Source organism: Lepidochelys kempii, chromosome 11 (assembly GCF_965140265.1).
Source record: "Lepidochelys kempii isolate rLepKem1 chromosome 11, rLepKem1.hap2, whole genome shotgun sequence".
Lineage (NCBI taxonomy): Eukaryota > Metazoa > Chordata > Testudines > Cheloniidae > Lepidochelys > Lepidochelys kempii.
In genome coordinates this window covers 9,515,641-9,543,245 of record NC_133266.1, presented here as the reverse complement: position 1 = coordinate 9,543,245, position 27,605 = coordinate 9,515,641, and the positions used below count along the sequence as shown (strand labels likewise).

General features: G+C 44.9%; 2 protein-coding genes across 3 annotated transcripts; one reads left to right on the top strand and one right to left on the bottom strand.

The window, feature by feature from the left end:
• Positions 1–2,341: 2,341 nt before the first annotated feature.
• Positions 2,342–16,683, bottom strand: TSN (translin). 2 transcript variants are annotated; one of them, XR_012154190.1, is made up of 7 exons: positions 16,051–16,683; positions 15,777–15,870; positions 6,305–6,401; positions 5,228–5,343; positions 4,480–4,559; positions 4,092–4,243; positions 3,908–3,991 (listed from the first exon to the last, which is right to left on the bottom strand). XR_012154190.1 is itself a non-coding variant. In XM_073305073.1 (6 exons), exons 1-6 carry the CDS (start codon positions 16,114–16,116, stop codon positions 3,755–3,757), a joined length of 690 nt encoding a protein of 229 aa, XP_073161174.1. In that variant the 5' UTR covers positions 16,117–16,679; the 3' UTR covers positions 2,342–3,754. The 2 variants fall into 2 exon arrangements, 1 of the variants encoding a protein (XP_073161174.1); XM_073305073.1 differs by lacking the exon at positions 4,092–4,243 and having other exon boundaries at positions 2,342–3,991; positions 16,051–16,679.
• A 3,230-nt stretch (positions 16,684–19,913) lies between these two features.
• Positions 19,914–26,820, top strand: NIFK (nucleolar protein interacting with the FHA domain of MKI67). Its single transcript, XM_073305072.1, has 6 exons — positions 19,914–20,103; positions 20,714–20,842; positions 22,805–22,913; positions 23,479–23,690; positions 24,788–24,862; positions 26,628–26,820. The coding sequence occupies exons 1-6, from the start codon at positions 19,993–19,995 to the stop codon at positions 26,802–26,804; spliced, it is 813 nt and encodes a 270-aa protein (XP_073161173.1). The 5' UTR covers positions 19,914–19,992; the 3' UTR covers positions 26,805–26,820.
• Positions 26,821–27,605: the final 785 nt, after the last annotated feature.

The following is a 27,605-nucleotide window of genomic DNA, read 5'->3' as shown; positions in this document are numbered from 1 at the left end:
TTCTTTTAAAAGGGAGGGTGCGACTATTTTATTCAGTCAGAAATCTTTTGCTTCAGGAAACAACACAGCAACAAGTCACCGAGCAAACCCCCAGTGCAAGAGTTTTAAAATGTCCTTAATAAGCAGAGAGAAGCATATGAGAGGCAAGGGAACCTGCAATTACAGACACCTGCCCTCAATTAATTAGTGCCTGGGACTGAACACAAGCTAGGGGAGATATTAGATAGCACAATAGGCTCATTGCTTCCAAAAACCACACACCTGCCTACAGCCATAAATCCAGCCCAACAAGCTGCTCAGGTCTCCAGACAGCTCTTCTTTTAGCTCTCTATTAAGCCACAGTATCCAGCTGCAGGCAGCACCTTAATGAAAGGAAATGGAATACATGGGTGTCTTAAGAGTCAAAGTCTGTGCAAATACCCTCGGGAAATCGGATGCAGTTACTTTCCATCCCTGCTAATGTACCTAGCCCATCATCGCTCTCCCAACTGAAAAGGCCTATGTGTTGCTCTTCTATGCAGAACCATCTTTTAGCAGCAGGGGGAAGGCAAGTTATTTGTCCACAGAGGGAACTCAGGGCAAGTCTAGCAGAAGTGAGAGCAGTGGGGGGAAAAGTTACAGTTGTCTAACTTTCCTGCACATTCACTTAAAATCTACTAGCTGCAACAGATGGAGTTGAAACTAACCAAGACGGCCCTTCTGGCTTCTATAGCCACTTCACCCTCATTTCCTGAAAGCTTTTAACAAGAGCTGGAAGCATTGGCTTAGGCCAGCACTTTCACTCCTCCCCGAGGACTGAGTAACTGCTTGTTTTTATGCTGCTCACAATCAACTTGAACTGCCCTTTATACTGAGGCAAGGGAGAGGCAGAGGAGCAACCTTAGGAAGAGCAGGTCTCCAAAGCAAGCATGGAGAGCTCTCTCTGGAATATGCACTCTGGCACAAGTGCTTCAGAAAATACCTTAGGTTGCTGTTGAGTCAGGCTTTCCAGTGCCTCTGCTCTGACTCACTCCCCCTTTCAGCTGACAGTGTGTAGTGGGGAGGGTATTCAAGACCAAATAAGAGTCATTATTTTCCCTACAGATTTGTTTGAAGGTGCATCATGAATCAGATCATCAAAAACACTCTTGACCTTGGTATACTTTTGCAGGCTTAAGGGAAGAACTGCCTCTCACCATGCTCCTGGGCTAAGTGACTTCTGCTTACCTACATGATCTTTGAAGCAGAGACCATCAGCTACAGGCCACTCCCTCCCCCAAACTGAGTCTTTCAGGGGAATTTTATTTCCCCTTCCCCTGTTCCTAGGCCAGTGGCAGCTGGCAAGACAACGCATGCAGCTCTGGGGCAGAAACATACCCTTTTCTTTGGCACCAAATGCTAGGGAAGAGAAGCCCAAGGTTTTTTGCGTGCAGCTACAACTCCAGAGGTTTCCTCGTTACTGCTGTAAAGATTATGGGGCTTTTCTGCCCCCAGGACCTTTCAAGAAGCTGCTGCAGTAGGAACATTTTCCTTTGTGCTCCCAGCTGCAGGCTGGTGAGCAAACTGTGCTGCTTCCTACACCCTATCCACTCACCAAGACAAGCATTTGGAACGAAGAATGCAGCCCATACTTAGCCTATAACGATCTTACGAGGAGAGAGAGAGGCTACCCAGTGTTCCCCTTCCTGCTGCCTAGACACCTGCAGGCCCAGGGGAGGATTACTAGTTATCTAGCCCCAGGAGCACCACATTGGAAAGATCCCGCCTGAAGAGACAGAGAATGTTGGTGGGATGGGTGTGGTCAGAGAGGGAGTTGAACTTCTGCTGTTTGCAGAGTCCTTGAGAGGAAGCATGGTCTAGTGGTTAGGGTGCTACCCTAAAAATCAGGAGACCTGGCTTAAACTCCCCACTCCCCCAGGCTTACTGTGTAATCTTAGGCAAGTGACAGTCTCTGAACCTCAGTTTCCCAGCTATAAAATGGCAGTAATATCATCACTTCCCTATCTCATATGAGAATAAATACATTAAAGATTGTGAGGCACTCAGGTACCGCAACAACAGAGGCCATACAAAGTACTGAAGACAGAACCTTGGTGTTCAAGTCCCCACACAACAGAATCCCAAATACATATTCTGGGTAGGTTCTATATATTCACAGCTTAATCCTCACTCCTCCTTGATCTGTGGAGGAGGTGGCCGATCCAGTTTCCCAGCTAGCGCACCGGAATTGAATATTAATCACACAATTTTAAAGTAGCAGGCTGAATTTGTATTAAAAACTCCTCAGGCCGGACTTCAGGATGAAAAGCGGTGACATTAACAAACATCAGGCAAGACACAGAATTACCAGATGGACACGAAGTCAAAGAACAGCTTTTATTGGTCAGGATAACAAAGAAACTTGTTTCTCCCAATGATTTTTTTAAAACAAGCTTTAACAGCTAACTGCAAAACTTTTACAAACTAAAAGATTCACTGGAATTTCAACAACTGCTTGTAATTTTGCTTGTTTATATTCAACAAGTGGTATTTTTATCCTTTGGAAACAGTCCTTGTCCTAGACAAATTATATTTAAAGAAGAAAAACTAGGACATTACACAAAATGGTAAAAAAAGGTTATGTAAAAATCAAATGTTTTCCTTTAGGAATGTGTGATGTGTGAATTTGGATGTTGACATAATGAAAAAACAGGTTGTTTGGGTATAAAAATCTCATATGCAAACTAGACCAGAAGTTATTTTTTCCCTTTTATTAAGATACAAACATTTTTACTATATGAAACTAACTACCTGGGAATTTAAAAAAAAAAAAGCCACAGAATGTTTGGCCTATTCAGGAACTAAGTACTTAGAACCCAAAAGATGCCTGCACTTTATGAGGTGTTCCTTAGCACGTAAGTACTAGGAAGTCTGGATGGTCAGAAAAGCAATCATGTAGAGTGCTCAAAATAAAACGATTCACTTTAAAATTCAACATTGTTTACTCACAGTAACGAACAATGCCAACAAGCGAAAGCAGACATTTCTGAGAAACAGCTGGCCTGTCTTTCTGGTAACAAAAATCTTGTCATTTAAAAAATAATATTGAGATGCCTGGACACGATATGCCAAAGTTATATGGAAAAGACTGATTCCCAGTGATATGTCTACATGAGCTGCTTTGCCTAATTTTGCAGTTTAGTGTTTTTGATATCCTGTCACCAGTAAATAAGATCAGGGCAATAAACTGCTATATAAATCTTTGCTGCTCAAGTTACTAAAGTGGGTGAAAATTACAAAAAAAAAAAAAAATTGTCAATGAAGATCAGTGTTTTTTTAAGAAAGGAACTGAATAGCTACACACTGTCTCTCAAAACGCCATGTCATATTTGCAGTAAGCTGCATCCCACGCCCACACCATTGAGGATGTGTGGGCACAGAAAGCTGAAGCACGTCACTGCCAGAACAATACAGCAGTGGAGCTGGAGTGACTCCACAGAACTAAGCGGGAATTTCAGCTGCAGGAAGTTCTTGACAGCTGTTGCTATGGTACACAGAACAGTGATGTGTGTTTATGACAGAGTAACTCCACTGGAAACAGGAAGCCTGGTGCCCTTCCCTAGACATGATTTTACAAAACGTTTTGCGTTCTAACACCCATACTACACATTTGGTAAGAAAATAGAGAGCACTTTTCAGCTTGTGGTTCTTCTAAACTAGAGCAGGAGGGCTTTGCTAACACACCTCCCTCATTGGCAATCTGAGGTAATCCATGATGCTGCTAGAACAGCAGCTTCTATTTCTCTCCCCCAGCATCACTCGCTGCCTCCTTACTGAGTCCTCGGATTGACAAGTCATAAACCACTTCCTCAATTTTCTTGACGTCATACTTCAAGCCGTCGTAGCGTTTCCTCAAGGAGTCATTTTTCAGATTGAGGAGACGGAAGCCAGAATCCAGCTCATTAATGAAGGTGGAGATGCGAAGAGGACGAGAATAGTCACCTGCTGTGACACTGTTCACTGCCAGCCTAGACTGCAGGGAAACAAGTCAGATGGTGTGGAAGAAGGTTAACTACACATGCAACTGCCAAGTCAGATCTCTCAAGATCCTTCTGAGGACAGAGGTCACCTACCTCAATCTGTTTCTACAGCCAAACATGCTTTTCCTGTCAGTTTACTGTATGAAAAAGCCTCAGCATGGTAATCAGACTAGTTATACTCATCATATAGAATGGTTTCTTGTTTAACGAGAATCCTTGTTTTCAATCAAGGCACTGATTTGAATCTGGACAGGATTAAATTGAAGTAGACACTTAGTTCTTCCCTTCCTGAGGTTCAGTCCTAGTTACTACAGTAGCATTTCATAGTGGTTGGAAAGTTAACTAAGAGTTCAACACCAGGGCATTATGCAATATAACTTCTACTCTTCCCAAATGTAGGGTCTGGAAAACAAGCTACTGGCCATTCATTTTTGGTTGGTTTCAGACCAGCTATCAATTTGTGTAAATATCTTTTACTTACCAACTCACTGGCAAGAGTCAGAATCCCAGAGAGGTAGTCTTCAATGTCCAGGTGAAAACCTCTCTCTCGATCAGCCTCAACTAAGGTGAAAAACAGAGTTGCAATCTGAATCAATATCATACCTAAACACAAGCAGCAAGTTAGAAATGTTTTTATTTCAAGTCAGCTACAGAAGACATTTCAAACATAAGAAATCCAGTGGCAATATAGAAGTCAGTTGTTTCCCCATATAGAACGTAATTACTGCTCCTCTTCAGCCTTTTGACTTGGTCAGATGTTAAACCAACATGGGAACATGTTCTCTACCTACGAGACAAAACCTTACACTTGAACCAACAGGATCACAGAAGTACAACAGTTTTCTGTTTAAAACTTTTAGTCCGCCTGAATTTTTTTAAAAACATCCTCTGCTCTGTGCAGAGTTATAGTTCCAAAACATTAACTACGCTAACTTCTTATTTAACATTTAAAACAAAAGTAGTGGGAGGGAAAAAACAGGCAAATTTAATTTCACATGGTTTTGTCAAGTATCCTTAGGAGTAAACAATTACTTTCCTAAACTACGACATTAAGCGAAAAAGTCTCTATTTTCCAGATTAAATTTTTTGTAGTCTGGTTTGCATCTTTATAAAGATACATTTCTGCTGGTGTTTAATCTGTTCATTCCATAGGAAATTAAATCTAACTCCGCAAATCACTAAATTTAAGAACTTTACAACTTTATCCAGTTTAATTAACATTAACTTACTTCCAAGTATTTCTGTAACAGCTTCTCGAGTCACTAATGTTTCTGTCTCTAAGTAGACAACAAATGCTGCCAGAAACACCAAGCGCTGTAGCACAAACCTCCAGTGTTCATGAAATCTATATTGAAACACACAATCAGTTGAAAAAATTCATTCAACACATTTTTACAACTTGCTTTAGTAAGGACTGAAAGTATTAAATATCTAGTCTACCTTATAGTAGGTGTGCTGCATATTTACTTTCTGCCCTGCACTTCAGCTGGACACGCTGCCAAGACTGACAGAACTGAAGTTTCACAGCTTCCCATCCAAAAGTTATATTTTGATACAAACAATGGCTTCCTTGACAATGAAAAGACTTCCACCCCACAAATATGGGTTTACTGTGTCACTCTGAGCTTGTGGGCTTGGCAATCTGAACAACTCAAGGTGCTCAGTGCGGGATGATCAACAGACGTGTACGAAATGCAAGGTAACCTATCGGAGGGTTCACCTCTTCTCTCCAATCCTTTGTAATGGCTAACCTCATGTGAACTGGCAATGGATTTAACTGACAAGATTCCTGCTCTCTGAAGTACTCTTGTCAGAAGTCCTCTACTGGCAGGGAAAGCAAACAAGGGCCAAAGAGGACTGCCTCATTTTGGAATAATTCCCAATATCAGATGTACGTTTCATGGCGGATTTGGGGCTTAGTTCTGTTGCATTTCTGAAAACTAACAACTAACTGAAGTGAATGGAGGTGTGAGTGCTCAATACCTCTGAAAAATCAGGCCCTTAATTAGAGCTACTCAAAACAAAGCCAAATTATTTTTGTTAGGAAGTCTTCAAAAAAACAGAGAATGAAAATTTTCAACAAACGATTCTAGTAACGGGGGGAAATGTTTTTTGAAAGCTGAACAATTTTACCAAAAAGTTTGGTCAAAGAGCCATTTTTGATTCATGAAAAAAGTGTCAACCAATGCTACCCATAATTTGTACGGTAGAAAAAAGTGTTGGGGCCTACACACCTTCACAGTATCCTTTTAACTTAAAGTGTGTAATAACCATTTAGAATATCAAAACCTTGTCATCTTACACACCTGTAGTACTGATCAGCTGGAAACTTGGTCTTCAGAGATGCTAGCTGTGTTTTGACTGCACCAAAGTGTTCTCGGGCCTTGAGACACTTCTTTGGTACTGAAAAAAAGAAACAGTGCAACATTTAGGAAGCGTCTAGACTAAATTTTGCAAAAGAATCCTGTAACTGTACGTAGCGCTATCTAATCTTCTCCAAACAGCACACTCATGTTTACACATCAGTGCAACAAACAGGCTACGTGACTTCAACAAGGTCACACCAGGAGTCAGTGGCAAAGCAATGAAGAGAACCCAGGATGTCTGGCTCTCAGACCTGAACTCCAACCACTAGTCCACAGTTCCAAGTTACATGAAAATAGTCACTCCATAATTATTTAGGAATCACTGGTCATCAATAAGGCTCAGTCACATCACAGAGCCAGATCAGCAATAGCATGCATATGAATTGACTATTCAACGATGGGAGATACTATTCTTTCTGTTCCAAATCCAATAACTCACTACTCAATAAAAAGAAATATTATTACAATGGATAATAGCTGGGGTTGGATCTATGTTTTCCAGCAGCCCTTTCTGTTTTACATACATTTGAATGAATTATGTTTCAAACCATCATTACCTATACAATTGTGAGTGGTAATCAGCGGGATTTTAAGCCCCTACTTAGAAAAGTAAGGTTTCAGGCTCATTTATATACTAACCCCACTGCCACCTAGAGTTTGTAGATATGAAGTACACCTTAACAGAAAACCATACAGCAATGTTTTGTTTTGCTACAACCAATGTAACAGTCTTATTTCTTGTACATACAGAATTATACATGTGCATAAGAATTTGTAGACAGATTGAAGACACTGGTTCAGATTTTCAAATGCTTCTTGGGGCCAGAGCCACAATACTCCCACTGAAGTTAATGGTTAAAATCCCTTCTTCACCTTTGAAAAACCTCAATCTATATGCTTTCAAATTGTTCAAATCCAAGTCTTTTGTATGCCACCCTTTCTATGGCTGCCCAAAGTCCAGTACTCTATGTGCAGGCATGTTGAATTCTGAGGAGTTTTAAGTCACGACAGAGACCTGAAAATGCTGTGGCTTCTTACAGCACCTGAGGGAGGCAGGGATGAATTATGCCCACTTTCCAATGAGAAAAGATGCACAGACAGCTTTAAGGCCACCAACCAGCCGTGCAGGAGAGCTGAGAGATGAATCCAATTCTCCAAATCCCAGGCTAATGCCTGAGCTACTAAGCCAAGCTCACCCGGTATGAATAGCTATGGTATGGCAGTACCCGTACTTGGAGTGCAACTGAAGTTCTTTAGCCATAGCAGTCCCACAGCACATGCAGTACCATGCCTGCCAGAGCACAAGAGCATCAGTGCCTTTTACCTCAGCTCTATAAATTCTGGTGAGAGACCAATGCAGGGAGAACAGCATTTATTGCTGGATGAGATCTCATTGTTTGTGAGTATAAATTTATGGGGAATGTGTCAGCCTTTAGGTTGATATCCACCACAGCAGGCCCTCAAGTGCTCTGAAATACACTCAGTTCACCAAGTTATGATCAATGCATAAGTCAATTTCCCTTAAAAACCAATAGTTTTTAAACCTATAGGGGCAGTTCTATGGCCCATAAGTAGGTGAGTCACAGAGTTGCCTCTTATTGACTTTGGGGACTCCTGAGGTTTGGAACCCTGACATTTGGGGAGGAAACATCCAAACAAGGTTTCCTATTTTACACATACCATTAACTAAACAAAAAATAAATTACAAGAAAGTGGGGTAATATCAAATCAGTTATGAGGCTGATTAAATCATATCAAATAAACCAATAATTACTTATAAAGTCTACATAATAAAAAAATCAGGGAAGACAGCAGTCTTGTTTAGCTATCAGTCCCCCAAATAAAAGGACATCATCAGTCTCTGTGCTAATCAATATATTTAGGTTCCAGCCAAACAGCTGATACAAGGAGGGTCAAATCACTGCCAGGTTAAAGCTAATGTTGAGACTACAGCTCTGATATCAATTAAGGTAATCTGCACAAATAAATTGGTGGTTAGATGATAGCCAATTTATTCTTACCCACCAAAACAGGGGTTACCAGGAAGCATTCCAATGCAATTCAAGATGACACAGCTTGTTGTATTTAATGTTCAAACAGCATCTTGGGGGAAGATATGATCTTTCATGATTCATAGATTATAAACCCAGAATGAACCATTTTGATCATCTAGTCAGACCTCCTGTATAACACAGGCCATAGGACTTTCCTGAATTAGTTCCTGTTCAAACTAGAGCAGATCTTTTACAAAAAGACATCCAATCTTGATTTTAAAATGTACGTTGATGGAAAATCCAACACATCCCTTGTCAAGTTGTTAGCCACCCTTGCTGTTAAAGCTTTGCCTCTTATTTCTAGTCTGAGTATCTGGAGCTTCAATGTCCAGCTACTGGATCTTGCTATATGTTTGACTACTAAACTGAAGAGCCCTCCATCACCAAATGTTTGTTCCCCATGTAAGTACTCAGATTAAGGGGTCACAGGATCACAATCTTCTTACATAAGATAAACACACAGAGCTCCACTATAAGACGACTTGTTTTCCAATCCTTTAATCATTCTCATAGCTCTTCTCTGAACTCTCTCAAATGTATCAATATCCTTCTAGAACTGTAGACACCAGAACTGGACACAGTATTCTAGAAGCAGAAGCACCAGTGCCAAATATAGGCTATAACCTCTCTATTCGTACTAGACATTCCTATTTATGCATCCAAGGATGACATTAGCCCTTCGGCCACAGCATCACACTGGGAGCTCACGTTCAGCTGATGATCCACCATGACCGCAAAGTTGCCACTGTTTTCCAGGATGGAATCCCACATCTGTAGAAATGGCCTGTGTTCTTTGTTCCTAGATGAATGCCTTTACATTTGGCCATACTGAAATGCATGTTTGCTACTGCCCAGTTCATCAAGCAATTCAGTGACCTTTATGAGTGACCTGTCCACTCATTAATTTACCACTCCCCCAATGTCTGGGTCATCAACAAACTTTCAGTAATCATTTTATATTTTCTTCCAGGTCATTGACAAAAATTTTAAATAATCTAGTGACAAGAACCAATCCGTGAGACCCCATTAGAAACACACTAGCTCAATGATGACTGTCTGTTTGACTCTTATCATTTAGCCAGTATTTATTCCATTTAATATGTGCCATGTTGATTTTGTATCATTCCAGTCTCTTAATCAAAATGTCATGCAATACCAAATTAAATGCTTTACAGAAGTCTATGTATATTGCATCAACACTATTACTTCTATCAGCTAAGCTTGTAATCACATCAAAAGAAATATCAAGTTAGTTTGATAGGTTCTGTTTTCCATAAACCCATATTGCTTGGCATTAATATTAACCCTCTTTAATTCTTGATTAATCAAGTCCCATGTAAGCTGTCCCATTATTTTGCCCAGGATTGATGTCAGACTGACAGCCCTGTAATTATCTGTACAACTCCTAACCCAGAAAATATATGCTTAGACAGCAAGGTTGTTTAACCTAGGGCTGTTTTAAATACTACAAGGAACTATTCTACAGGCATTGTTCTATACTAATTTCACAAATACATTCTGTGGGTTCTAGTCCTCCTGCCCCCACCTCTCTGCAGGATTTAAGAAGTGCAAGAATGCTGAGATAGAGGTGTCCCTCTATCAATAAAGGCTGGGAAACAAGAGCGTGGTTGTCGCAACTCTCGTGGTTTATTCAGCTTCAGTACATGGTTGAAAAGATTAGCCGATGGTCTTATTGTTCCAGTATTTAATATCAACGGGCTTTCTGGATGGGTAGAGGCTACCTGTATGTAATTGTCACATGTTACTGCATTTAGTAGCCTGCCAGGAGGGTGGAGGAAGCACAGGCCTCCTTCTCAGGCATTATGCATTGCATGGCCAGAGGCAAGCGATCAGTCCCAGCATCAGCCCTGACAGGCAAACAAGCCAGAAGCAAGGCTTCTTCCTCTCATTCCGTTTTGATAGCGGTCTGGCTGGTTCCTCCTGCTTGGAAATCCTCTCAAGAGCTTCCTGATGAATCAGAATGGGGCCCTCCTCTTATTGTGGTCACTGAATCACCAAATTGGGTCCAATTAGGTCACTTCTATGCAAATGAAAAGCTGCTGCATTCCAGTAACTTCAGGCTGGGAAAGTCACAGATTCAAAGGCCACAAGGGACCACTATAATCTTCTAGTCCAGTGGTTCTCAACCAGGGGTACACGTACCTCTGGAGGCATACGTACCAACTCTGTGGGTGCTCCAGGGCTGGAGCAACCACTGAAAAAAAAGTTAGTGGGTGCTTAGCACCCACCGGTGGCCAACTCCCTCCCATATCCCCCAGCGTCTCCTGTTCACTGGCGGCCCCGCTGATCAACTCCTCCCTCTCCCTCCCAGCACCTCCTGCCCGCTGTGATTAGCTGTCCCGGGTTTTTCTTTGCTGTGTAGGCATACCCTTAGTCTCCTCTCATAAAGTAGGTTCTCCATTCCTCTGATCATCTTAGTAGCACTTCTCTGCATTTGTTCCAGTTTGAATTCATCTCTTTCTTACACACAGAAGACCAGAATTGCACACACTATTCCAGATGAGGTCTCACCAGTGCTTTGTATAATGGTAATAATATTTCCCTATCTCTACTGGAAAATTCATGGATCCAAATATATACCTGGTCAGTCAGCAGGTCCGTAGTAGTTTGGAGACATTTGAGGTCATAGGTTAGCTCACAAGCATTATCTCAACCATCCTAAAATCCCTGACTCAAAATAAAAAGCAAAAAGTTGGACTTGAAATCATAGGAAAGCACATATCACATTCGCTTATGTAAGGAAGTGAAACAGCAAGTAGGTGAACCTACCTCATGTAAGACAGTAAGGGCCAAAGTGTATCTAATGGATCACGTCTAGTACTGCACAAGCAAAACATAAGCAATATAAACGTTGACCTAATTTATGTGATTGATAAAACCTTTGAATAACCCTTCTGGGAAGGAGGAGGAGTAAACAGAGCCTTCTTGTCTTACTAAACATCCTGTTCAGTTTTTGGAATATCCCTGACTTGCGTAAAGGACAAAAAGGAGGCCTGCCAAATGTGATCAAGAAAAACAAAGGAAGTTCATGTCTTAAATAAAATTAATAGCTTTGATTTAAGCCTCTGTTTACATACAGTTTTTGTTTATGTACATGCAGCGAATCCACTGACCTGTCACCCCCAATTGGTCACTGGGGTGTGGCATTCTGTACCTATGCTGAAATAAACCTGTTCCTTGAATATGAACTAGGAATTAGCGGTGGTTTTGTCTACTACAGCACGTACTGGTTGTCTGCTTTGCTAGGTTTGTACGGTAACCTGGGGCCTGGCTGGTGATCCTGAAATATCAGCCATGCTCAGAAAGAGGAACAGTTTGTGTTTTACAGATAGATGTTTGTAACGTCCTCTTCATATTTTAGTGCTCAGCTTTGAGCAGCTTTTTTTTGGGGGGGGGGGAGGGGAAGAGGCACTCAAGGCTAGACAAACTCTGTCAGAGTCAAGTCTTTTCCTTTTTTTTAATTTTTTTAAGTCACAATTTTGGGGTTCAGTTCTTATATGCTGGCCTATCTGCATCACATGTTGGTCTATCAGCCCAGGGTTACAGTGGGCAGGGTATGAGGGTCTGCATGTGCCAGCTCTGGGGCCTAATTCACAATCCAGAAAATGAAAGTATAGCTAGATAATACATCTTGAATCTGAAAAGGTTAATGTTTTCCTCCCTGGGGAGCCCTCTAGTACAATGGGCCAAAAAGTGGACGACAGTGGGAAGCCTAGAGGGTTGGGGAAGGGAAGGAGGAGAATGGTGTTGCTTGACAGTGGATGGCAGCTTTTCTACTTCACATGGCTATGGGAGTCCCATACCTAGGTAGTGGCTGCATTTCCCATAGCACAAACTCCCAGAAATCAGCAGCATTAGAGTGCCCACATGGATCTGGAGAAGGACAGAGAAATCCCATAAGGAGATTGAGACCTTACACCATAAGCGTATTGCCCAGCTGTAAACCAGGATCTCTCAACCAGGTAGTTGTGAAAGCAGACACTGAGGGGATCATCATAAGGCGTTGAAAATTTTACAATTTAAACCAAAGAAAAAATTTCCAGAATTGCTTCATGTTGGTCAAAATCTTCCACGTTTGTGAGATCAAATGTAGCAGCTGTATTGAACAATTCTCTTATGTTTATTATAAACATAAAAGGGTTGAAGATTTTTTACTTCAAATAAGGGAGTGCGCACCTAAAAAGGTAGAAGCACTGCTGTCAATCAAGGTCCATGGCCATCAAATTAAGCTGCCCATGAATTCTCAGACCAGCACCCCCTACAATCATAAAGCTATCTTTTGCCTTAACAGGAGAGAACAGGGGACAAGGAGTCTAGGTCATGTAACTTCATTACCAAGAAAACTTGGCCCTTCAGCAGCTATAAACTGGGAGGAATAAAGGGAAAAGAGAATCAAATGGTGAAGTAAGTCTCCTAGACTAAGGCCAGGTCTATACCTAAAACTTAGGTTGACCTAGCTAAATTGCTCCTGTGAAAAATTTTACACCCTGAACACTGTAGTTAGGTCAACTTAACCCCCAGCATGGCTGTGTCTAGATCAACAGAAGGATTCTTCCATCGATCTAGCTTATGCTTCTTGGAGAAAGGGATTACTTAACATTGATGGAAATACCCTTTCTGTTGCTGTAAAGAAAGCCTACACAGCTGCAGCACCACGGCTGTGCTGCTGTGGGGTAGGCGTACCTTAAAGAGGAAACGGGGTAGAGAACAAAGCAGGGGAAGTCTACACAGGTGGAGCGAGGAGGAGAATGAGGGATAGAGCATGGAGAGTCACTAGCCCTCTGACATATCATGACAAAGTATTTGTTCCAAGCCACCCTGCCTCATGTTATTAAGTCCTGCACCAAATCCAAAACTTTTGGTTCAGTTAGAGCAGATTTTTAGAGCAGATTTCTGCACTTCAAGCTGGAAGGTATAGCTATTAGCCAGGATGGGCAGAGATGGTGTCCCTAGCCTCTGTTTGCCAGAAGCTGGGAATGGGCGACAGGGGATGGATCACTTGACGATTACCCATTCTGTTCATTCCCTTGGGGGCACCTGGCACTGGCCACTGTCAGAAGACAGGATACTGGGTTAGAAGGACCTTTGGTCTGACCCTGTATGGCCCCTCTTAGGCCTGGTCTACACGGGGAAGGGGGGGGGGGACGACGCAGAAATCAATCTAAGTTACGCAACTTCAACTATGTGAATGACGTAGCTGAAGTCGACCTAGTTAGATCGACTTACCGTGGTGTCTTCACTGTGGCGAGTTGACTGCTGCCGCTCCCCCGTCGACTCTGCCTGTGCCTCTCACAGAGCTGGAGTATAGGAGTCAACGGGAGAGTGCTCGGGGGTCCATTTATCATGTCTAGACTAGATGCGATAAATCGATCCCCGCTGGATTGATCACTCCCCGCCAATCCCCTGGGTAGTGAAGACGTACCCTTATATTCTTAAGGGATAATAAGGCAGAAGGGACCTGCAAGGTCTAAAGGGGAGTGCTTGTGTTGCCCATGGCTAGTGGACTTGGGGAGCTTACCCACAGTAAGCACATGCTTCCTTATGCTAAGGGCAGGTGGAAGCGAAGTGCCCCATAACCCCTGGGAAGTGTGACAGTAGGTCTCAGATTCCGTTCTCAGCAACAGTGGTAGGGGAATTCAGTTTTCCTCAGGTTCCCCCCCAGCAGCTTTTGCTTTGTTTCAGATGTGGGGGGTCTTGCTGAAAAGAAATTGCTCAACTAACAACAGACAGGTTGAGAGTATAGCCAAGGAGAGTTAGCGTGTTTCACAAAAGATTGTATGTAAGTGTTTGATAGCTGTCAAGGTTCCTCCCCCACTCTGAACTCTAGGGTACAGATGTGGGGACCTGCATGAAAACCTCCTAAGCTTACTTTTACCAGCTTAGGTTAAAATTTCCCCATGGTACAAATTAATTTTATCTTTTGTCCTTGGAATAACCATTGCCACCACCAAACTCTAACTGGGTTTACTGGGAAACGTAGTTTGGACACGTCTTTCCCCCCCAAAATCCTCCCAACCCTTGCACCCCACTTCCTGGGAAAGGTTTGGTAAAAATCCTCACCAATTTGCATAGGTGACCACAGACCCAAACCCTTGGATCTGAGAACAATGAAAAAGCATTCAGTTTTCTTACAAGAAGACTTTTAATAGAAATAGAAGTAAATAGGAGTAAAGGAATCACCCCTGTAAAATCAGGATGGTAGGTATGTTACAGGGTAATTAGATTCAAAACATAGAGAATCCCTCTAGGCAAAACCTTAAGTTACAAAAAAGACACACAGACAGAAATAGTCATTCTATTCAGCACAATTCTTTTCTCAGCCATTTAAAGAAATCATAATCTAACGCATACCTAGCTAGATTACTTACTGTTAAGGAAAAGTTAGCACGTGACTCCATTTTGGTTTGGGGCCCACCATTGTTTACATGCCAGCACATCATACACCAGGAGGAGTAATCCTTAAATACTGAATCCCTGTGAAAATCCTCCTCCTTGTCTCCAGCCTGCCTTGACTCCCAGTATCTGGTTTTTGTCAGTCTCTAACTCCCTGTCTCTTGGCCTTGATGTGAGGCCTCCCATCCTGATAATTAAAGTTACTGATGCATGGCTTTAGAACCATGCTGTGTAATTAACATACTGGTATAGCATGAGGAATGCACCAAGCAGGGATAGGTGGTAGATAAGACAAGGGTTTGTTTATTGGCTAAGGTTTCCGATGCACAAGGGCAACATGCTTTGCTAAAAGGTATATAACCTTTGTATAATCTGCATTCAGGGTCCCCTCCTGGCTAGCCTGGGGGGTACCACACTTGAGCGTAATAAATTTAGTGGTTTTTGGGAACTCTGCAGTTGTGGACTTTATTTCTGTGCCTCAGCCTAGATTCGAACTGTGCGTGTCCTACCAGGTGTAATTCGCAGCACTTGTGTGCGTGTCCTACCAGGTGTAATTCGCAGCACTTGTGTGCGTGTCCTACCAGGTGTAATTCGCAGCATTACTAAAAGTTCTAAGACTCCATTCCTGTTCTATCCCCGGCAAAGGAGCATACCGACAGACACACAGACCCTTTGTTTCTCTCCCTCCTCCCAGCTTTTGAAAGTATCTTGTCTCCTCACTGGTCATTTTGGTCAGGTGCCAGCGAGGTTACCTTTAGCTTCTTAACCCTTTACAGGCGAGAGGATTTTTCCTCTGGCCAGGAGGGATTTTAAAGGGGTTTACCCTTCCCTTTATATTTATGGCAATAGCATCCCTAGAACGTAAGCGCTTTGAGGCAGACGCGGTCTTCCCGCTGTGACAACACTGCCCTGTGCATTATCCCCACCAAAGACAAGTGACTTACTGTCCTGAAATCCAGCTCCCTGGTGAACCCCCTGCAGCAGCGTTAAGATCTCCCGAGCCGTCTGTTCCAGGGTCTGAACCACTTTCCTGATCTCCTGCAAGCCGACGGCAACACGTCAGGACATGAGATGGAAAAAGAAACTCCCGCCCAGAGCCCCCCAGGCCGGCCCGCCCGCCCCGGAGCCCTGATCCCTGTAACCACGTGCGACGGTGGCCCGCCCCGGCCCATCCCCGACCCCAGCGCCCAGGTAACGCCGCGCCGGCCGGGCCCCGACCTCTCGGATGTCCTGGTCGGCGGTGAGGACCCCCTGCAGGGTGATGAACATCTCGCTGACCGACATGGTGCGCTGCCAGGCCGGGCACGCAGGGAGCCGCCGCCCCGCGGCTAGGACGCTCCCAGCGCTGCCTCCCGCTCCCAGCCGGGGCCGCAACCGCTGCTCAGGGCCCTTCCAACGCTCAGGGCGCAGGCTCCCCAGGCGCGCGCGCGGCAAAGAGGCTCCGGGGTCCTTCCACTGCCGCGGCGCAGAGCTGCTGCCCCTCCGAGTGCCGGGCTCGCTACCATCGCCTCGGAAGCCTTCCGCGCCGCCGCCGCCCAGCGGGCTTCTACATTCCGCGCCGCGACCCCTTCTGCTCCGCCAGGGCTTCCACAGCCCGAGCACAAGGTGCCCTAATCGCTGCCTGGGCGGCCGCCGCCGCCGCCCAGGGGTCCTTCCACGCCCTCCCGCAGCCCTTCGCGGCCGAAGCGCGCGCAGCCGGCTGCCCGTCTAGGGGTCTTTCTAGACTCCTGGCGCAGAGCGGACTCATCCACTCCCTGACCCACACAGACCCCGGGGGAACGATAGTTGGCTGCAGAGCGAGTACAGCCTGCCGGGGGCCGCTTGAGCCTTTTCGGACAGGCCGTGGGGTGGCCCCCCCCCCCTCCCGGGCCAGTGTGCGCAGGCGCAGTGCGCTCCTCTCTGCCCGTTCCCTGTTTCTTAACTGTGGGGGTGCCTCCGTCTCCCGCCCCGGCGGCGGCCGCGCTCTCCCCGCAGGGCCCCCAGCGATCACTGGAGGAGCGGGGCCCGGGGGGCGGCTGCAGGGAGGGGCGCTGTTTGCTCTGGCCCCTGCCCCGTTGGGTTCCCCGGCTCTGCGGGACAGACTGTGATCACCGACCATGGCCTCGACGGGCTGACAGCTCCCCCCCCCCGCCCTCCCGGCCGCCGCTCTGGGGTGGGCAAAACTCGGCCGCGGGGAGCAGGGGTCTGTTATCGACAAGCAGCGGGAGAGCCGCCCAGTCGGGTGACTTGACAGCAAGTGTGTAAAATCTCCATCTCGGGCTGTTCTCCCGCAGCAGAAGCGTTTCATTTCACCGCCGCCCCATGCAGAACCCAGGTTGTCTTTAATCAGCCCCCAGCGTTTCATTCCGAACCCCCCCTGCCCCAACACTTCGTGCATACACCCCCTTTTTTTGGAAGCTTGTGGGATGTGTCTTCACCATCTCCCCTATGGTGGGAGGGGGGAGCAATAGCTCTTCACCCACTCCTCCAGCTTTGGGGAGGACAGTAGCTCACGGGGTCTCTCTTCAGCCCCACTCCAAAGCTTCAGGGGACAGCAGCTCACAGAGACTATTCATGCTTGGGGAGGACAGCCGTTCATTTCTTAACTCCCCTCACTTGGTTTGGGGGCCTGGGACACAAAAATCAATGGGGGTGGCTTACAAGTCTCTCACCCCCTCTATCAGGTTGACTGGAGGCAGCAGCCTCACTGGATCTCTCTTCACCCCCCACTAGGCTGGGCAGGGGCAGAAAGAGCATGCGGTCTCTCTTCATTTCTTTCCACTCACAGTTGGGAGGGCAGCAGTTTATGGGTACTCTACATATCCACTCAGAATTTAGGGAACAGCACAGGACCTGCTCACATATATTCTATCAAAACTCAAACAACCTAAATCACTATTATACTGAACAAATTATTAATTATTATTTATATTACCATAGCACCTAAGAGCTCTAGTCATGGACCAGGACCACATTGTACCAGGTGTTGTACAAACAGAACAAAAAGATAGTCTATGCCAAAGGAGCTTACAACTTCAAGACAAGACAAGAGCTGGATACAGACAGAAGAGAGAATACAAGTAAATTGGATGATACTAGTCAGGGCGGCCTTACTGTTGTCAGCATTTTCTGTAGGCATCAGACAAAGAAAAGTTTTGCTGAGGAAACTCTGTATGGGCCTCCTGTCCCCATTAGAAGTCTATATGGCCCAGATCCTCAGACATTTTACTCCTGCGGAAATTCTGCAGAGCTGCTGGCTGTCACTAGGGGTCGCTGGACTCTACAGAGCCCAGTTCTCCGGCTTTCATCCAGTGGAGATGGAGGCTTTCCATGCTTTGGCTGCCTGGCTTGATCCTCATCCATCCAGGGATGGTGTTACCCAGAGTTCTTTCAATCCAGAGCTCTTGGTAACTTACTCTGTGCAAGGTGGAGTCAGGAAATAAATCAATGGAGACAGCCATCCGACCAATAAATGGCTGGCAAAACCAGTACAATACAAGACTGCTCTCACTTAAAGGGATACTTTATTTAGTTTCAAGCACTTACGCACATCCACAACAGGTTAGTAAAACACTCCCAACCCTTGATAATGACTGAAGTTTGGTGTGGCTCTTGAGTGATACAGTGGCAGCCATCCGATTGGCCTGTCTTTCAGTTATCGTTGAGGGCCCTAAACTGATTCCATGAAGTGAGCCCCAAGAGACCAAACCTCTCCCCCCTTATTTATCCTTGTTAGTAGACAAATGAAACACCTGTCAAAAATCTTGTTTGGCAAAAAGTTTCAAAAGCTAAACAAGAGGTTTCCTCAGATTCCTAATTTGGCAGATGTATTCCTGCAGAGTCTGCATGCCTTGGGGCCCTAACAGACACATCCCAGAAGGCAAATATAGATAAGCTTCTTGTTTTTCTCCTAAAACACAGACCCGAGCATGGTCAACGGAGACTTCATGAGAGAGGGGTGCAGAGTCAGACAAAGGTTGAGCAAGAGGCTGAGTCTTCCTGGCGTAGTCATGCTAAGGCTGCACAGGCCTGCAAAAAGGCCCAGAAGTTTGGCTGCTGTTAGCAACAAGTATGATGATCAATATTACAATATCAGTAGCGGTCCCTGGCCTTTAACTGGTCCTCCAAAATCTCCCTGTACAATGGGAGAGGGCCTGGGAGACCTGGCTCTGGCAAAGGGTGAGGAAGGGCATGACCGTAAAGAGGCGGGGTGGAGTAAGAAGAACATGAGTACTTGTGGCACCTTAGAGACGAACAAACTTATTACAGCATAAGCTTTTGTGGGCTACAGCCCACTTCATCGGATGCACAGAATAGAACATACAGTAAGAAGATAGATATATACATCCTGAGAAGGTGGAAGTTGCCATACAAACTGTGAGAGGATAATTAGTTAAGAGATATTATCAGCAGGAGAAAAGGCTCTGTGGGGAGAGGGGGGATGCAGGTATCTGGGCTCTGGAACCCCCCCCCCCCGCCACTTCCAGCATCCCCCAACTGGAACCGGGTTGTTACAGGGGTTTAATTCTCTACTCCTGGGGGAATTTCCTGTTGTTGTCTCTATTGTGCCGTACTTGTCGACAGATCCAGTATTTTGAAATAAATTACCAACATAACCTAAACTGGAGTGCTTACACTGTGTTCTTGTGACAAAGAAAAGATGCAGAATTTTAAGCCGTGTGCAGGATTGTTTGGGTGAAGAACTGCCCCGGGAGTAACGTTTAGGCACCTCTCTACCTACGGGCGTTTCACTTTCCTGTTAAGCTTCGGGGCCCCCTTTGCTCATTAGTTCCCTGGCGCCCTGCCCCGCTCATGCCCAGCTCCGTTCAGTTCCCCCCTGGCTCCTGCATTTCGGCTGGGGCCGCGTGTCCCTGAAAACAAGGGCCCGGTGGGAGGTGGAGGCTGGAGGGGGAAAGCGGCCGGGAGGGGGGGCCCTAGCGAGCGCCCACGTGGCCGCGCCAAGAGCGCCCCCGGCTCTTGCAGGCAGGAGGCGGGCGGGGCCGGCTCCGCTCCGGCCGCCAGAGGTCGCTGTAGCCCTACGTCTCCGCTCGGGCCCTGGAGCCCGGGCGGGCGGAAGTTGGCTGGAGAGCACTTCCGGTGAGGGGACCCGGAAGCGGAAGCGGCTGGGCTCGCCCCCAGGGTCGGCGGCGTGGTCCGGTGTAGCTGGTGTGCGAGCGCGGAATGGCGGCGGCTGGGCCCTCGGCCTCGCTCCCGCTCCTTTCCCTGGACCCGCAGCTGCAGCGCGAGTTCCAGGACAAGGTGTTGCGCGTCCGCTCCGGCAGGGGGACCAAGGTGAGAGCCCGGGCCCTGCTCCCCGCCGGCGGGCCTCCGCCCCCTCGGGGCCCGCGCTGGCGCTGCCTGCCGGGGGAGGCCGCGGGCGAGCCGGCCGGCCGGGGGCTCCGTCTCCTCGCCAGGCGGCTCCGTTCCCTTCTCCCTGGGGCTGCGGAGTCGCCTCTGGACCGAGTCAGTGTAGCGGGCACTGGGGTGTCGGCGCGGGGGCTCGGCTACGGAGGGAGACATTTCAGACGCCGAACAGCCATTGAATCGCCCTCCTCTGCCCCCCCCGCCCCCGCGGTCTTCCTCCCCGCCCCCCGTGGAGTCGAGGAACAACGTCCAAAGTCGCGCAGAGCCGCGATCGGGAAGATACTGGGCCGGAGGGTTTTGCGTTCAAACCCCAGCGGGTGTATTCGTGCTGCGACGGTGAAAACTGTACCTGCTGGGAAACTGGCTATGGAAAGAAAACAGGAAATCGGTCAGGGTTGCAGCCTGCCTTGGAAGATGAGACTGGGCATTACTGTACTGGGACCTGATCGGTGGCCTTTTGTCTCCTTGTGTTTAACGTGGTGGTTGTGCGTAAATGTTCCTGGGTTTTTAATGTTACCTGTACTTTTCCTATTCACAGCATGAGAAGCTGACTCCTGGAGTAATTTATTTAGGGCATATCCCTAGGGGCCTTTATGAGCCACAAATCCAGGAGTACTTCAGCCAGTTTGGAACAGTCACCCGACTTCGACTTTCAAGAAGTAAAAAGGTAAAAATCATAATTGCTTTGAATTGTTTAGCTTTCTAATTGCAGTTATTACTGAGTTTTTTCTACTTCCACCAGATCCTCACATTCATTTAATAAACTTTCCCCATTAGAAGTGAGCACTGGCCAGGGGCTATCTGCATACTGGTGTCCTCATTATTTTTTTATTATCGTTTCCCTGAACTTCATTCAAGGCCCTATCCTACATTAAGATGTAGGAAGTAGCGGTCTTTTTCCATTGTCTTTATTCATAGGTGTGGATAACACCATCATCAAAATCACTGAAGCTCTGACCCTTGGATTAATCTTTAACACCCTCTCACTCCTTCCCACATTGCCAGGGTGTTACGAAGTCTAACTTCCACAACATTTCAAAAATCCAATTCTTCTCTATCTCAATGGCTAAAGCACTTTTCTCTGTCCTTATCTCCAGTCTTGATTGTTGCAACCTTCTCTCCAGCCTCCCTGACTTCCCTTCCGTCCATCCAAAATGCAGCTGCTAAAATCTGTTCTCACCTGTCTTTGTGCCCTTCCCTCTGCCCACTTTAAGTTTATATAGCCACCAAAAAATGCATATGACCGACGAAATATTGTATATTCTTGTTGCACCCCTCTTCCCTTTCTCCTGCTTTGCCACAGCCTCAGTTTTTCCTTTCGTTCATGTCGATAATTAAATTTTAAGATCTGTGGGGCAGGGTTTTGTAAAGTGCAGAGCATGCTTTATGTGCTGAACAAACAAAAATAGTTAACATAGTTATCAATGCTAGGACTTGGATGATAGATCATTTAACATTATGAAATCCTCACATCCTGGACAACATCCTTCTCTTGATTTCTATCTTGAGAATCTTACTGATGTGCAGTCACACCAGCCAATGTATAAAAGCAATATGGAGGAACACAGACTTTAAAAATGGTCTGCTGTTTATACCAGGGTCTGAGAAAACCTGAAATAGCCCTGCTCTTGTTTCTAATTGTCCATTCTGGAAACGATGATAGCCTCTCAGAACACACACAAATGTTTGATCTTCAGGAGTTCAGTTTTTTCCATTTCCTAACTTCTAAAGCCATTGATTGGTTTCACACAAACTTCACTGCCTCAGAAGTAGACTTTTACTTGGATATTTATAATGTCTTGTTCCAGAGGCTGATTGAACTTTGGTCATGGGCTTTAAACCATTGAATTTAAGTTACTGGTTTGAATCCAGCTCAGAGGGTTACTGAAGATAACTGTATTTTGAAGTCTCATCATTGACTTATAAGTAACAAGTTATTGGTTCTATCCGTTTTGTAGTGTAGAGGTATCACTTGAAGTGGAAACCCTGTTGGCAGTGTCAGAACAGGGAAAAGACTTGCTGTTACCTCTTGCCATAAAGGTGGTCATTCCAGATAAAGATAAATAGGCAGGTGTTATGAGGAAGTTGCCCCTGGTTCTGTTTTTAAACAGGGCTCCAATTCCAGTGCTGTAAATCTAGCCCCTTTCATCAGAACAAACACACTTAAGTGAGAAACGTTAGAGTAGTCTAAATCCAGTGTAGAATTCTGAATGAATATAACAGGAGGGACAGTGCTTTTAAACTTCCTGACTACTTTGTAATACAAGTGGCTGGCTTTAGATCCCATCTACTGAAAGAGGAAATGCCCCTTCACCTCATGGCATAACTTTTACTTAGTAACAAATATAACAAAACTAAAAAGCTAAGTAATATTTGTTTCCCTAAATACATAATGCAGAGCTATTTGTTTCACATAAAGATAAGCTTTTACAGAGTCTATCTTGTACGTCGTCATGGGCTAATTCTGCCCTAAGACACGTGCAATGCTTACTGAGTTTACTGGGAGTTGTCTTTGTTGATCTGAGAATGGAATATGACCCTTGAGTGTGAAAAAACAATCTAGCATAGTTCTCAGACATAATGTGTAAACATAACCTAGATTTCTGATACCATTGTCATTGTCTGGCAGACTGGAGACAGCAAAGGCTATGGATTTGTAGAGTTTGAATCAGATGAAGTTGCTAAGATTGTTGCAGATACCATGAACAACTACCTGTTCTGTGAAAGACTCCTAAAGTGTGAGTATATGAAACACCAGTGAGACAGGGAAATGTGTGCATGTGAGTGTATTGTTTCCTGGGAAGTTAGGGAAATTTTGCGTTTTCCTGTTAGAGTTTCAGCATCCGATGAAGTGAGCTGTAGCTCACGAAAGCTTATGCTCAGATAAATTGGTTCGTCTCTAAGGTGCCACTAGTACTCCTTTTCTTTTTGCAAATACAGACTAACACGGCTGCTACTCTGAAACCAAAGCACACAAGGAGATCTTCTAAGTGAATATCACTGATTCTCTTTGCCTTTCTCCATGTGTGTTTTCCCCCCCTCCCACCCATGCACTCCATGCAGTCTTATGATTACTAAGACTGTCTAAGATTTCCAAAGGGGTCCGCACCTACATTTGAAATTTTTTAGGGGTCCACAAATGAAAAGAGGTTGAAAACCACTGTCCTATTCTGTTCATTCCCTCTGAAGCATCTGGCACTGGCAACTGTCGGAAAATGGGCTAGATGGACCATTGGTCTGACCCAGTATGGCCATTCTTATGTTCTTAACTCTTGATTTAGTGTGATGTGCTCTATGACACAGGTGAATTTATGCCACCTGAAAAGGTCCATGAAAACCTCTTCAGAGGCAGTCAGAAGACATTTAAGAAGCCATCGCATCCGGCAGTCAAGCGGTATAACAAGAAACGAACACCCCAAGAGAAGAGAGTGATGACAGAGAGACTACTAAAAAATGAGAAACGGTTACGAAAGAGGCTGGCTGAGAAAGGAATAGACTATGACTTCCCTGGATTTGTAAGTGGAGGTTCTTATGGTCGCTTGGTCAAGTATTAAATTCTAAGTTTGTGTCTAAGATTGTGCTCAAAAGAAGAAAGTGTTGGATCCATTATACGAGATTAATCTAAGAATGTTACATGTAATCTGGAGGTTGGTGCAGAGATTAAATCACAGTGAGGACAGCGTGAGCACTCACAGAAATCATAGTGACTGATTGCTGGATTGTGCGCTCTGCCAAACTTGGGCAATGTCTACACTACGGACCTTACTGTGGCACAGCTGTAAGGTCCGCCCTGTAGCCACTCATTGCCGGCAGGAGAGAAGTCTTCTGCTGGCATAGCACTGTCCACACCAGCACTTTTGTCGGTGAAACTTGTCAGTCAGGGGTGTGTTTTTTTCACACCCCTAACCAACAGAAGCTTTACTGACAAAAGTGGTAGTGTAGACGAAGCCTTGTTCTTGCTTTTTTTTTAGAGAAATGTCTTTAATGTTATACTTGTTTAATAGGATAGTGACTGACCTGAAAAATTATCTTTGATTCGTGTCACTGTTTGCTATTTTCCACTACTTATCTATCCAAGATACTTGTAAAGACTCCTATTACCATAGGACCCAAGCATCTGTGTCTTTCAATGTTTGTCTTCATGCCAGCTCTCTCAACCCCTATTTTATCCCTATTTTATAGATCTGAGGTAAAGACAGAATAAGTGATTTGCTCAAAATCACCCAGGAAGCCTGTGGCAGAGAAGCCAAATATTCCAAATCCCAGGCTAGTGCCTTAACCATAGGACCATCTTTCCTCTACTTAGATAGCATATGGTTACAAAGCAATGGGATGAAATACTTAAATATTGCAGGGTCCCATTGTATATCTACTGAGAATACACAAGATACCGTTTAAGGGTTCTCTTATTTCTGAGATTTGATGTATATGCTAAATCACATTCCTTGACTTCTGTGGCACGATAGGCCAATTTACTGGTTCAACAATTGGTACAGTAAAGGTTTTATAACTGTGAAGGAAAAGTCTGTTGGCTAAATTAGGAGAATTTCAATAACTTTGCCTTAGAAGGCAATTCTGTGTAATGAATTGCTTGATATGTTTCTTTTCATAGGCCGCACAGATGCCTCAAAAGAAAAAAAATGTTTCAAATTCAAACTCGAACCTGGACATATCTCTGAACAGCCAGGTAAGATTCAGCTGATCTCAGTGGGTTTCATGCAGTCTAAAGGCACCAGAACACGTACTTCAGACACATGACTAGTTACTGTAGTTCCCCAGTTAATTTCTTGAGCCTGGGCCCTGTTGTGCTGGTGAGACTGACTTTGTAGCAATAACAGTTGCAGTGTGGGTTAGAGTGCACACTTCTGAATGGTAGGCAGCATGTGCTGTCTGGAATAGCAGAGGTCCTAAGTGTTGCCTACACTAGAAAATTTTACCAGCCGAAGTTTTGCTGGCTTACTGTTACTGATAAGGTATGTTGACGGATTGCACCAAACGTGGCTGCTTGTGCTGCTCATGCATCATGTCCACCACCATCAAAACTCATGTTGCACTATGGGTAGGCATCCCAGTGTCCTCCATACCAGCTTCTGGCTTGCTACCGTTTAGGAAGTTTACACTCTGTATTGTGGGATAGCTGCTGTATGTTGTGGGATACCCTCATTCCTCTCAAAGGGCTGTGAGAATTTGATCTCAAATTCCATAACTTCCTATTCCATCCCATTATCTACTGCTCTTTTACATGCCATTTTCAACTTGTCTCTGCAAATATGGATAAAGCACACAGCAGCTCAGGTCTCTTCTCCAGCCAGCCACTGTTAAAGAGAAAGTTGCATTGTGGGATTGTTGCTGGAGGACTCCTCATACTCGTACAGCTATGTGGGCGTCCACACTAGCACTGTGCCAACAGATGGTTTATTTCACTTGAGGAAATGGCAATAATTATGCCAGCAAACATGGAGGGTTTATCAGCAAGACTCAGAGTTGTGTGTGAATGGAAGCCTGGGCCAACAGAAAAAGTTTTTTGCCAGTACAACTTCCTGGTGTAGACCAGGCCGCAGTCTGCTAATCAGGTATAAATAAGCTAAAAGATGTTGGGAGCTGCCATCAGCCATGTAAAACTAATAGTGATATGATCAGAAAAGTCAGATTCCTATGCTTGAGATTCCACATGTTACAGTCCAAAAGTCTAAAGAACACTGAGGTTTCACCTACTGCTTAGACCTGTCAGAATGAGAGTTTTGAACACTGCACCTCAGCCTTCTCCATTTTAATATACACTTGGAAAGGTCTGGCTGTGTGTGTGTGAGGGGTTGAGTGTTGTTATTTGGATCCACAGGAAAGAAGGGTCACAGCAGGTAACCGTGCTGTGTGGTATTTCTGGATACTTGGGGTGAGGTTGGCTTGTCTCTTGTGAAAATGGCAGAGGCAGATATCTGAGGGGCTTGTAAAAGTAAGAAAACTAAATGCACAGGGAAGGGGTTGTGTTTTAAAAAATATTGCCATTGGGATGTGAAAAACGTTATGTGACTCTGGATGTGACTCTGATTTATAAGGGAGCAATACCCCTGGTTCTTAAATGTCTTTACATTCTTCATGACACTTTCTGTTCATCTTTATTTTCCCTTCCTTAACCCTCTGAATCAAGGAATAATTTTCTTAATGCCGAAAAACTAGAGCAACTCATGATATTTGTTCAAGGGTATAAAAATTAATCTAATTCATATTTCCCCTGTACCATTGCTATAAAACGCATATCTATTTTAATATGCAAAATCGACGTAGTCTATTTAGAAAGCTCTCCAGTTTAGAAATCATTCTCACTTGCTACCTTTTGGCAGTTGTTCAATGTGTGCAGGGAATCAGGCGGGGGACGGGCTTGATGCCATATAGGACATGTCTGTTAGGGAAGCTGTCCCTCTAATGGTAACTACCTTATTTGGTTTATCTAGGACCCCACCCCAGTGTGTACACCCACAGCCCTTGAGCGTCGGAAATCGCAACCAGCAGAAGCTGATGAAGATGAAATAACCATCAAACTGCCTCCAACAAGCGTAAAGAGCACCGCTCAAAAGACCAAGAAGACAGCGAAGCTGCAGAAAAAAATTAACCCAAAGAAACGGAAATAAACAAAGCTGAAACCTCTGTAGCCAAGTTTTCCTTAACTCCAAAGGATGTTTGCAAGCTGGAACTTCCTGTGGTTCTTACTGACTTGTGTTCATTCTTGGTTTGACTAGAACAGTGGATCTCAACCTTTCCCATATCAGGGGGCCCGTCCATCTAGTCTGGAGGCATTCCCACTTAGCATCAAGGGAAGGGTAGCTGCAGCCCCCCCATCCGAGAATCCCTGCTATAGAAGATTCTCAGAACACTCTCAAATCCATGTCTGTGTTGATCATTGTAGATAAAATGGACATTCAAGTTTGTGTCCTAATAACATGCCCACTGTCACTTTGAATTAGCTCTGTAATGTACTACTCTTCTCTCATTAAAATGGCTATTCCCTTTGCAAGGAAATCAAAGGATAGCTTTGCGAGCCCACTGATGGCAGTATGCTTAACAGTCCTAATTAGCATAGGGATATAAATTTTTATAAACATTTTAGAAGTACATTGTGACTTTCATTAGCATCAAGGGGATGAATGCTTGTTTTATAGTAATGTATTCATCTAATTCATGAAGAGACTAATTTATATGGCGTTTCAGGCTGCTCCACAATGGAACCCAGATATCCTGACCCCTGGATTTGTGCATTTACCACATAATATGACCCTTTATCACAGTGACGTTTAGAAAAGGAGCTTCAAACTCCACCACTTAACATGCTTTCAAAACTTGCATTAGCCTATATGCTGGTCTATAACCATGCCAAATAAGTGAAAGTAATTTACTAATTGCGTCTGGATTTGTCTGTTCCGCGAGTTTGCTGC

Bases quoted from the DNA above. Each gene is read 5' to 3' on its own strand.
- TSN (XM_073305073.1), bottom strand. From the start codon at position 16,116: ATGTCGGTCAGCGAGATGTTCATCACCCTGCAGGGGGTCCTCACCGCC. The intron at 6,402-15,776 runs GTAAGTCACTTG...TCTTTTTTTCAG, and splicing joins GGGAGCTGGATTTCAGGACA to TACCAAAGAAGTGTCTCAAG. The intron at 4,560-5,227 runs GTAAGTTAATGT...TTTTCACCTTAG, and splicing joins TGTTACAGAAATACTTGGAA to TTGAGGCTGATCGAGAGAGA.
- NIFK (XM_073305072.1), top strand. From the start codon at position 19,993: ATGGCGGCGGCTGGGCCCTCGGCCTCGCTCCCGCTCCTTTCCCTGGAC. The intron at 20,843-22,804 runs GTAAAAATCATA...ATTGTCTGGCAG, and splicing joins GACTTTCAAGAAGTAAAAAG to ACTGGAGACAGCAAAGGCTA. The intron at 23,691-24,787 runs GTAAGTGGAGGT...TTCTTTTCATAG, and splicing joins ACTATGACTTCCCTGGATTT to GCCGCACAGATGCCTCAAAA.